The sequence below is a fragment of the Rhodnius prolixus genome, unplaced genomic scaffold (assembly GCF_049639745.1).
Source record: "Rhodnius prolixus isolate KJV_2025 unplaced genomic scaffold, Rpr scaffold_11, whole genome shotgun sequence".
NCBI lineage: Eukaryota > Metazoa > Arthropoda > Insecta > Hemiptera > Reduviidae > Rhodnius > Rhodnius prolixus.
Genome location: NW_027411625.1, coordinates 3,152,686 through 3,165,272, shown reverse-complemented (window position 1 = coordinate 3,165,272; position 12,587 = coordinate 3,152,686). Strand labels below are relative to the sequence as shown.

At 31.7% G+C, this 12,587-nt stretch overlaps 1 protein-coding gene across 5 annotated transcripts in view; it reads left to right on the top strand.

Moving 5' to 3' along the window:
- Positions 1-12,587, top strand: part of Chd1 (chromodomain-helicase-DNA-binding protein 1) — a 50,668-nt gene that overhangs the window by 25,032 nt on the left and 13,049 nt on the right. For 2 of the 5 annotated variants that reach the window (XM_074137677.1, XM_074137673.1), the window contains exons 23-29: positions 2,085-2,228; positions 7,714-7,887; positions 9,182-9,360; positions 9,461-9,575; positions 9,663-9,760; positions 10,723-10,836; positions 12,360-12,467. In XM_074137677.1, coding sequence (XP_073993778.1) covers positions 2,085-2,228; positions 7,714-7,887; positions 9,182-9,360; positions 9,461-9,575; positions 9,663-9,760; positions 10,723-10,836; positions 12,360-12,467 — 932 coding nt within the window. Of the gene's footprint in view, positions 1-2,084; positions 2,229-7,713; positions 7,888-9,181; positions 9,361-9,460; positions 9,576-9,662; positions 9,761-10,722; positions 10,858-12,359; positions 12,468-12,587 lie in introns of all 5 variants that reach the window. The other 3 variants (XM_074137676.1, XM_074137672.1, XM_074137675.1) reach the window with 2 other exon arrangements.

Sequence of the window (12,587 nt, the reverse complement as noted above, 5' to 3'; positions counted from 1 at the left end):
GTTTATAGAACCGTTAGGAAATGCAATTGAGAAATGTAAACGGACAAAGATATAATTAAGTAGAGAGTATATGATTTTAGGAAGTTCTATTTACATACTTTAAAACATACATTAAATATTTTTAACACCAAACGTAGAAAGTCCAAGATGGTTGTAGATTACTTGTTAGTTGAGATGTTATGCTACATATTACAAATGTAAAGGTTTTTAGACGAGCACAACTAAGCACTGAACATAAGCTGTTGTATCGGATTCAACACTTATGAAAGAAACAATGATTGACAAAAAGAAAGAAAGAATTGAATATCTTGGATAGGAATAAAAGTAAATACAATATGGAATGAAAATGAGAGAAGCTGGATATTGTCTCTGGAATTCAAGAACTAAATGCGTTTAAGCAAAATCTCGAAAAGTACATAGAAAATAAAATAGATAAAGGGAATTCCCGGAAGTTTTGGAGTTTAAGAGTGTTATGGGAGAAGAGGAGAGAAATTCTATGAGAGAGATGTAACTGGCAGCAAATAATAGAAATATAGCGATACTATTACAGGACAAATTTGGGAGGTTGCAGAGGCCGTGGAATGTTAGATGGTTATGGAAAGAATAAAAATACGGAAAACAGTTGGGAGAGATGGAATGAAATCAGAATTAATAAGGTATGGTAGCAATGGAAAGACTACATTCCCTTTTTTAAAATTTTAGGATTAAATGAGGATAGACTCCAAAGACTTGGGGGAATAATCTACATGGCATTGTGATAGTGTATCATAATAAATTATGTTATAGTATTATCATTACATGTTTATCTGAAGTAGTACATAAGATACTTACAAGAATCCTATATTAGACAGGAAACGAAAAACGTCAGAACTGAAAGAAGATCAAGTCGCATTTCCCCCAGGGCGATAAACTGACCACATTTTCTCGCTCAGAATCATTTTGGAGAAGGCCTGGTGTATGTAAGGTTTTATATTCCTTCTTCCTCGGAGTGAAAACAGCGTTTGGGCTCAGGCCCTAGGGAGTAACTGTGGAGGAGAAAAAAAAGAAGAAGAAGAAATGCCCCTCAAGTTTAGGCAGTTGAAACTTTCTATCAGGAGCCTATCGTTACGGAATGACGCGATAGAAATAAAACCCTTGTTATTCGAAAGAGACTTAAAACAGAATACTCCTCTATTATTCATCGCGTATCTGGATGATTCGTTAAAAGTTTGCCAAAGGAAAACTTTACGAACTCACACATGTAAGGTGTAAGAATTTAGCGAAGAGGTAAATATTTAGGAACGTTTATTTTCAGAGACAAAAAAATAGGTCCGTAAGTTCTGAACAGAATATGCAAGTGAAAGCCAAGTTTAGTATCTATCTAGCTGTATCGATCTGAGAGCTGGTTAGCCTTTAGATAAATATGTCCAAACAGGTACTGATGCATGTACGAAATTTGTGCGGAGAATAGTAGAAAAAACTGTAAGAGTTAGATACAAGAATGAAACCATCCTAGAGAAGCTCTTTATGTTTGAAGTAAAAGAATATTGGAGTCGACACAATTGAATTAGTTTTGGTCGTATTTAATGGTAGCATATTAGAAGCTTAAGAGCATGGAGACTTCTGTATTTCTTATAATTTTCTAAAGATCCTTGAAATCAAGCTCTTCACCACATATTCCTCGTCGATGTCCTCCAGCAGAGGTTTTACTTTTTCGGAAAATTGATCAAAATAATCATTGTAGCGGTAATGAAGCGTGGATTTGTAAGTGGAGAAACCCAGTACGAATCCTGCAAATTTATTCAATCCCATTCATTTGAAAAAATATTAAAGTAGTAAAGTGTGTGTTTCCGCCCCCGTCCACGACACCTAATTGATAATTGGACGTTAAGCCCCGAAAGAAAAAAATAGGCTATTACTTTACTTTTTAATTTTGGTATTACATTTCCCTTTAATATCAACTTAAAGAAAACTAAGCTATCACTTGACCCCTAGCCTTCGTAAGTACCACTTTACCTTTTAAATTACTAAAATATTGTAAAAAGATACGGTTTACTGTCATTGTATTAAAATACAATTTATTCCCATTTTTATTTTGCATACAGGTTAAAAGTAAGAGACCTCGGAAGAAAGAGAACAAGCCCGTATCTCGCGAGATAATAGAAGATAAGGATGATAGCTCTGGAGGTGAAGGGGCAAAGGATAATTCAACGTCCCTCCAGACTTCTCAATCGCCTAAGGATGAAATCGTCAGTTTCAAATGCCTGATTATTATTATTAATTTTTTTTTGTGTGTTCAATCGAAATTTCAAAAGTCATTTCGTTTTTATAATTTCATTTTTCTCTTACCTTTGGTGTGAGGTCGAATAAAATAATTTTAGAAACTATGTCGCTCTGACTGTTTGAATGCTTGGTAATCTGCGAAACTCAAAAATGGAAAGTTTTCAAATTTGATATTTCGTTTGGTTGCTACTAATGAAAACCTGATCATAAGTTTTTAGTCAAAATCAGACAACCAGAAAAGTATCTTTAATGAGGTGAATTTTTTCCCCCCTAATAAGACTGCTATTATTCCATTAGAATTCAAATACGTACTAGATTTGTATAGGTCTATAATTTTTATTTGAAACATTTGGCTGGAAAATATTGGAATGGGATAAAGCTTTAATCGCTCATTTAATATGCAATATCACTGTTTTATTCCTTAGAAGCAATTACATTTTTTTGCTAAAATTCCGAATTTGAAGTATATCGGTTGATCGGATGTGCAACTTTACTGAGTAACAATTTGTTCAGATTTTTGAATTTTTTTAAAAAAAACCTCCATCCATTTTCTATCAAGTGAAAGAAAATTATGATTAGTAAAATTAATTAGTGAAGAAAATTTACTGTGTAAACAGTAAATATGAAAAATACACGTAGAACTGTTACTTTAATTTCCCGGGAAAGGAGGAGTGGATGAAAGCTTCTAAGTTAGTTTTTCTAACATTTCATAATTGAGTTTTTGCTGGATATGGAATTTTCTGTAATTTTCTCAAAGGCGAGATATAGCAGTAACTTTTTATTTGATATGCCTTTTAGATATCAACCTAGGTCCTCAAAGAAGTACAATCTCGGGCATTCCTTTAAGTTGACATGTCAGCACGATATTCGGTTTATCATCATCATTACCTCTTTGTGCTGCCTAACCAGTGTGAGGCGTCACCTTGTCAAAATGATCAGACAGACAGGAAATCGGCTTTTTACCCAATTCAATAGAGTATCTAATTCCTGGGTTGACTGAAGCTCCATTCCTGGGCTACCAGTCGTATACTGTATGTACGTTCTTTAGCGGTACGTGTAGGGTGTCCTTACTGCAAATTTTTACATAATGGATATGAATGTACTATGTGTGGTGTGTAGGAGTTCCTTTATTTCATCGAATGTGTGTGTATTCTGTTCTTCATCCAAAGGGAGAACAAAGTAAGGATGAAACACCGGGTTTGATAGAATTCGATTAACCGAAAGAGATTTTTTAATAGAGTAATTTATTTTAATCTTTTTAGGAAAGGCTGCAGCGCCTTTTTTTGAAATTGATATTTTTGCACAGATATAAAACTATCAATTTTATTAGAAACATTTTTCTGAATGTATACTATGGACGCTTCCTGACATAGAACTAATCATAAATCTTAACCTGAAACCCTAACTTCAATTTCCTCCTTATATTTAAGTGGCATTTTATATATATATTCAGTTTTGAAATTGGAATTGCTGTAAGAGAAAGTAGTGCGAGCGTTTTGGTCCAGTTTTGTACTTTTGTTAAGTGTTTACTGTTTTTTTCGAACAACTTCAAACACTTGTAATTCTGTTTATTTTTTATCGTTTTACACTTTCATAATATGAAAGTATTCAATTTAAATAAAAGCCATTTTTAAAAATAACCAGTTCAGATTCTCTTGGGACGTATACAATGACAATGTCTAACTCAAACAGTGTGATTTGTTCCTTTTTATGTTTGCTTCTTAACCAATGGTAGTGTTCAAAGATGAACCGTGCGGAGATAAAAAAAAGCACGATTGAAAGTTCATCATACAATTTACGCTCCTAATTGAAGAATGCACCGTCTCAAATGCATTTTATCCTATCTAGGTTTTAAGATAGTACAGTTATATTTTATACTTTTTCTAACTTCTACGATGAAAAAGAAGTATTTCTAAGGGATAAAATTGTTGAAATTTTAGTTCATTTCGGAAATACATGTTTAAATTTCCCTGAATACGAAAAAATAGTTGGTTAAAAACATAGGGAGTTTGTTCTACTTATCAAGAAACAACGAATTCCTTACTGTCTTCACCAGTCAAAGAAATACAAGAAAAAATAGTTTTTAGCAATTAATCTCTGTATGTGAATATTGAAAGAAAACGAACGGTTGCAGTTGACTCAGATTTGGACATGAGTTTCTGATTATTACCTCGCTGTTGATACCTCGGCTTTGACTAAAACTTAAACCTGAAGTTGGAATTTCCTCTCTATCAATTTTCTGTTTTGTGTACTATTTATTTAACCCATTTAACATACAACATACAACTTTTATTTTCAACGTTTTTTCAAGAAAATGTTTTTTGGCGGAAAACTACCGTGTTAAACTTCCCTCTTAGGTCTTCCTCCTAAACAGTCAACTATGTCGTCACCTGCATAATTTCAAGGAACGTTAAAACTTAGCTGGGATTCCTAGTTGAGAAAATTGGATTTTGATTGACTGCAAATCCAGTCTATTATGGTTTCTTTAAATGTTACCATCGAAGTAGAATGTAGGCGTCTGTACAATTTAAAAAAGTGAGTGAAGTGATAGTAAGTTTTAGTTTGCCTGTTGGTTCGCCGATCCCCAATAATTACGTACGCCAACTAGCACTGCATATATGTTGTGTGAGTGTTTCAGTGTGGTTCGATTTGTGTATGTTGTCAGTTTAATTTTGTTCAAGGTGTTAGGCCAGAAAACTCACAAGATGCCAAGAAGTGGCTAGTTTTCTTTTCCCTATGAAGAATAGAGTAAAATCTCTATGTTGCAAAATCTATATTAATTGCAGTAAGAGAAGTCACATGAGAAATTATGCCCAATTAATTCTTATTTACTTTCGATAACTACTTGAAAAGAAAAAATATGTTGTGTTAAATTTTTGAATTATAATTTTCATCGGAAAGACATTTTGTAGTTTCTTGAATACAAAATATATATATATATTTATAGCGAAAATGTGTCCAAAAAACTCCAAATCCTAAAAGTCGCAGAATAATCAAACTTGTATTTGGCTTTGCCGTTTTATTCATCTCACTGAGACTTTGATCGAAATACATCAATTGCGAATTTATTAAATTTGAACTCCATTTAATAAGCACTATGTAATTGCTTACCACTTTTTTTTTGCAAAATTTCTCAGAAAAAAACGATTTGATATTTTTTGGAATGGTTCTGAAGGAAGTGTAACCTGTTAAGTACACGTTCAGATCTAGGAGTGAGTGTTTTTCAAGATGGCGATCGATGAATATGAGTATTTTCAAAATGCAATTAAAAAACTAATTTCAGTTACTGAAAAAAGTCGCAATTTAAAGACTTCTCTTCGAAATGATATAAGAGATTCAGTAAGCTGTCTAACTATATTATTTCATAGTATGCACAAAGAATTGAAAAAATTTAGAGATGAAGCCAGTAAACAAAGTAAGGTTAGCAGTTCCACTCAATCATTACCTTTATATAATACAATTTCAAAATCTTAATTTAATTGAAGAAAAAGCAGTGTATAAAGTAATTATAAAATCTTAAGAATGACAAGAATATCATGTAAAAACGGTAATAAAAAACACGGTTGATCCTCTATAATGCGAATTGGCATTTTTGTATTTAAAGAGCTTAAGTCTTGTCATTTGCACATTGAATTAGAAAGCAGCAAGATATAAAAAATTTAATTAAACAATAAACTCAGATTGCAAACAACCGTTAGTTGCCTATGAATAAAAAAAATTGTAGATCAGACATTTGTTATCCACTTTTGTTCTGAGCAATATAACCTAACTGAATGTACTTCAACATAAGCGCTCTGTTTCATATGTAACGAGGTGTTGAAAAGTATGAACAAATAAATTTTACGCAAAGCATACTGCGCCTGCAAACTGTCGCAACTTGAAAAGAGAGAGCAAAATATAGGTTTTAATGGCAATCAGAGCTAAAATTTGTCAACACAGTGTCTGTCAATTTTTGTTGCATTCAGGTAAATCTTCAAAAATTTAAACTGGCAACTTCCCAACTAGAAAAATTTATGGAAATAAAAGACCTTGACATCGCTATCATTTAAAATAGATGGCTTCCCTAAAAGTTATCATATGATACAGACAGGTACACGAGCAAAAAGTAAAGAATTAAAAAAGTAACCCTATAAAGTATTGCCTCGAGATGAATCATAATCCGTAGAATTTCTGAGTAACCAGTTGTATATTAGTTCACCATTGATCTTGAAGGTTTTATTTATATAAAACCTCATGTATACATATACGTATGTGTGTGTTTGCGAATGTTTGTGAGTAGGTATATAGCGTTTTATTTAATAATTGTTTGGTATATGTCTGTGATCAACGTGCATGTGTGTAAATTCTTTATGTATGTATGTGTGTGTGTTTTGTTTGCAATGTAGTATGTGCTTGTGAGCGTGAGATTGTACACATGTGAATGTACCATCTGTATGTACGTATGTTTGTCTAAATGTAAGTGTGTATGTATGCAAAGATTATACTATACGTTAATACTATAAATTTATGTATATAGTTTCTTATCTCCAATTAACAGCCAAATATTTTGTTTGAATAAATTGTTAATTGTTATTGTTTACAATTTCAGTAATTTAGTATAATATCAATTATTATAATTTCAACTATTATTATTAGTAACTATTTAGTATTATTTCAACTATTTAGTAATTATTTATAATTACTAAATTTATTGTGCATTAGAAAAATATTAACATGTTATATATTATTATGGTACCTGTGAAAAATCAATTCCTTTCAATAGGGCTACTATTGAAGGTAAACTTTTTTTTGTGGAGTCTTCGGTTTAAAATAGTATGGTCATACAATACCAAACAAAGGGAAAGGTAGAGGACCTTGCCTGAAGTAATGGGCCCAATCATAGTTCATATAAACTTTAACCTCAATTACGTCACGTCCGCCGGTAATGATGTGTTATTTGTACCCTTCTACATTTAGTTTCAAGAAATAGTTAATGCCCTCTGTTATGTCTGAAATCTCACGCTTCACAAAGATCTAAATATCCCCTTTTTCACCGAATCAATCCATTCACGATTCCTGAATTTCCATAGAAGCCACTTCAACACCTGGAACTCTTTCCTCCATAATCCATCCTGATAATCCACTACGACGTCTAAAACGACGTTGGCCTTTTGGCTTCCTATTCTAGACAATAAATTTGTGTCAGCACTGACTGATTTCTCTCTTCCTGTGTCCCTATGGTTGCATTATGTATTGGCAGTGCCGGGGAGCTTTTGCATCAAGTAATTGTAGTTCACTCTCTATTCACACTTAGCCTGATGTACATATGTTTTATACAGGTTGCGATAAATAGATAATGAAAAACAAAGTTTTAAGAAAATTTGTAAATTAGAAAGGAGATAATAGAAATAGTGATAAAAAGTTGTATGCTTCACATCAGATTTCAGTTTATAAAGTATTACGTTTTGGTAGGTTAAGGATGATGACCACGATACTGGAATAACAGAAAACTCAGAGAAACGTAAATCTAAGAAGAAAGACAAAAAGAAAAAGAAAAATGATGCTGGTCCTATGCACTTTACCGCAAATTCTGAACCAAGAGCTTTAGATGTACTTGGAGATTTGGAACCATCTATATTTAACGAGGTATTCATTCAAAGTTCATTCGAATCAAACCTAATTCTAGTTATATTAGATTTGTCTAGGATGCGGATAGAATTTTACTGCCTTTGCAGCTATCTATATCAGCGTTTCCCAAAGTGTGGGTCGCGACCCGGCACCGGGTCGCAGAAACATTCAGCTGGCCGTGGCAAAAATTGTAAAAACTCAAAAAATCTATAACGTTTTGCTCTAAATTTAATATTTTTCGAAACTTTTTCAAGTACTGCAGGTGGCAACCCTTTACCACCGTTTCCTACCGAACCGTTTATATTCGGATGCTCTGATTGGCTGATTTCGATGCGTCATTCAGTGCCTTCTCCGGTACATGCGTCGTAAACTCACGTGTATCAAAACAAAAATTAACATCATTAAGTCCTAATTTGAAATTACTACATATGTGATGAAAAACAACATCTTCCTTCGCACTAAAGTCAAAATATGTAAAACAAAATTTACTTTAAGTTTTAAATGAAGGTAATAGATTGTCTTTAATTACTTATGTTTTTGTTATATAATTATTTTGCAATTTTTGTGTATGAAATAAACAAACAAATAACTTGAATTTTGATTTTTATTAAAAAATAAAATTCGTTTTGTAAATATATGTTTTTTTTATAAGGTGGGTCGCGAAAAAATTTAAAATTTCGTACCGGGCCGCGGTCAAAAAAGTTTGGGAAACGCTGATCTATATCAAACAATTCGTAAAAATTAAACTTAGTGTCTCTTGTTTATTTATTCATACCTAGTAGTTCTTTTTAAAATTTTGAATAGAAATTTGAATACATGTGTATCTGATTTAAGCAAAAATTGCTAGCCCAGACAATGTCAGTGTCGTGTACAGTACTAAGTTCACATTATAACTCCACTAAACAGATTTTCTTGTCTAATGAAATTCATGCCAGCACCACAATACATCTTAGCTTTGTAGTCATAACCTGTAACCGCTTGCTTTAATGGCGCCTCTACAATATACTTTATATCAATGAGAAATAATAGGTTGTATTTCCAAATTTGAAGTAAATTTTTGATCTAAATTGCAACATTACAGATTTTTTTTTCCAGTTTTTGACAAGTTATCCTAGTAGTTAAAATATTTTATGAAAAACATCTTTTTTTAAGGGGAGCTGGCATATCAAGCTTCTTTTATAATTTACGTGTAACCATTATAATACATAAGCCAAATGACATTGATTAAAATTAATTGTTTTAAGAAAAATATTTAAATTAGGACTTCGGAAATGCCGTAAGAGAATGTAGCAGGTTAATATTTTTTTTTCAGTGTAAGGAAAAAATGAGACCTGTGAAGAAAGCATTGAAGGCTTTAGACAATCCCGATCAAAACTTAGGACCTCACGAACAGGTTAATCACACTAGGCAATGTCTGGTCCAGATCGGTGACCAAATAAACAAATGCCTTACAATTTATAAAGACACGGATACAATTAAACAGTGGCGAAGGTAAATATTGAATTATAAATAGTTTTGTATCGTTTGGAAGTATGTTCTTTTACTTTCATTTTGTTATAGTTTTATATTTATTCTCATGCACTTGTTTCAGTAACCTTTGGTACTTTGTATCCAAATTTACCGAGTATGATCCAAAGAAACTCTACAAACTGTACAAACATGCTGTACGAAAACTAAAACCAGAAAAAGATGAAAAAGAGAAGGAAGTTAGTTATTTTTATTATCGTGATCAAAGTCATTCTCACAAGCACCATTAATTTTAAACCTCATTATTACTAATTTCTTATTTTCAGTATGTCCCAGTCAAATCCGATAGCGGTCAGAAGAAAAGGAAATATGATGAATGTGGCAACGATTCTTCCAAGAAAGAGAGCACTTCCGAAAATAATAGGTAACTTTATGCCTAAATTATTCTAGACCCTCCAGCTGAGTTAAATGTTTTTAATATCACCAGAACATCTCGTTAAAAAAATATTTGCTGATTTTTCTTTTAAAAGCACAAAAACATCAGTCAAAGGCGCCCGGAGCCTTTGTTAGCGCACTTCCGGCCTCCGGACAGTTTTCACTGTAACAGTCCGTTGCAGACACTGTCCATCACTAGACAGTGAATTGTAAGCGGCTCATAGGAAGAAAATATCTAATAACCTGCAGCTTTTGAACCCGGAATCTCCGCTCTCTAATCCAGTGCTCTAATTAATCACTGAGCACAGAAACCACTAGCTAATTAATCTCTTCACTATATATATACTGATACGAAAACAAATTTACAAAAGGTGTTTTAGCCAAAAATCATCAACCGAAATAACTAGTTTACTGAATAGATTATTCAGGGTTACTTTTGCGATTATTTTGATTTTAATATTTGTATTCACGTAGTAAATATATATTATCACTGTTATTTAAAATTATTTCCTGAGAAAGTGCATTTTATGGAATCTGAATTATAAGTTTTTCTTCTAAAGTGAATTTTATTAGGATCTACCTCTATGCAGACCTTATTGTCTATAACGACGTATATGCTTCAGATGACTATTATCTTCGTTGTAGGCTTAAAATAATATATATATACATATATAAAATATAAATTTTAATTATATAGTATATATATTATATAATTATATAATTTAATATATTATATATATATATATTCAATATATATCTCACAAAATATGTTTTTCTCCCTGCACCATCTCGCTAGGCAAGCTTTCGAGCCACTCTGCGATTGGCAGTCATAATGGAGTTTTAAGCTGTCTATAACCTTCAATGAGTAATTTTTCATCTTGCTTAGATCTTCCTCAGTTTTATAGTTCAAAGTCTAAAGACAAAATTAAAGGTTTAATCATTTCGTTTCAGGTATGAAGATGAAGACCGGCGAAATCATGATGATGATCGTATAAGGAGTAGAAATGATCATGAAAATTCAAGATCTCCTCAGATCAACGCTGAAAAATGGCATAGCCAATCAAGGTGCAATTACCCTTTTAAAATGTAATTTTTCTGTATAATTTTTCTATTCATTATTATTTTTTTTTTTTCTAAAGCAAGCGAGTTATATTTATTTTTTTACCTATGGTTATGGTAGTGTAGAAATCCTCTTAGTACGAAAAATGGAATTTAAAAAATGGCTTATTTATCTGCGAACAGAGTATATATCAAAAATAAAAACCAATGGAGGTATTGTACTGATCATTTTTCGTAATTTTGTTGAAAATGATTGCACGACAGTTTTTCTATGAACTAATATTCACAGCTAGTACATTAAGTGTACGTAGATCTTCATTTTTATTTGAGACATTTCCGAGAAAATTAATTTTTGGGGATTCTGGGTTTTAGAGGGTTTGCTGCCCTGAAATGCCATTTCATTGTTTATATAATACGAGCTCGTAACATTTAATTTTTGCAACAAGTGCATTAAATAAATGACAAGTATTTATTATTGGATATTTCCGTTGGTAAAATCATTGTTATTGTCTATCACCTATATAGTAAAGTAAATCGCATATTTTTTAACATCCAACTTCCAATTTGGTTTGGGGGGTAGGGGCGGAAGCTCATACTTTTTAAATATCTAACCTTAATAATTTTATGTAAAAACCATCTATAACGTCTACTCTCAATTTTTTATTTATTTATTTATTTTATTTTTATTTTTTATAAATCTTTTTTAAAGTGATTCAATTGTTGTTCATTGTTTTTGGTGACTGATTTATAGTTTCAATAGGATAAAAAAATAAATGCCATTTCAGTCAGTAAAATTTATTTTTTCATCCTAGTGATTCAATTATATAATATGACGGGTACCACCAACGAGTTACCGAAGTTGGTGAGGCGACTGCTCAGATGCCGGAGCCAAAATTAATTTTAACATAACATCTACGTGTATAAAGGAATTAATGTGAAAAAATTCATAAAAATACATAAACAGAATATTCATGACTGTTATTAGTTGATATGAATGTAAGATTGGTTAAACATAAACAGAATGCATTGATTATTTCTTTTTTTTCCTTTATTTGAATTAAATTTAGTTTCTTTTGGACGTTCCAGTAAATTTATAAAATTGACGCAACTTTACTTCACCTGATGACTAAATTTGACTTTTCTCGAAAAGATATGTCAAATAAAAAAATAAATAAAACAGCACTATTGTGTAGTTTAAGAAAAATCTGTACTTAGAAAACTTATAAAATTCCAATAGGAGAAAGTCGTAAATATTTCACAACTATTTTTTATTCGTATATTTAAGGGGTTTCAGAACATGTATTTCCGATTAAAACTCAATTTCATAAATTAGTAACGACGGTGCTAAACTTCTTGAACAAGGTAGTGCGAGAAACTAAAAAAAAATCGTTACCTTGGAGCTCGGACGTTAAATTAAGAACAGTCGTTAAGCAGAGGGAGTTAAGTAAAGTAATCCTTTCATTTTAATTTAATTGGTTCGAAACAGTTCCTTATATTTATAGTTTAGAATGTTGCTTTTGTTTGTTCAGGAACGTCAGTGAATATAAACATGAACGAGATAAATATGATGGGTACCACCAACGAGGTATTGTCAGTCATCGAGACCACGATAGGAACAATAGACCGTCTGACCGAAAGTAAGTTGCAAAAATAAGATATCGATTATTGTTTAGCATGTTAATAATTTTTGCAATTTTTATGCCATTGTCTTTTTTGAATACTTATGCTGAGCTGATGATTTCATTTATTTTATATTT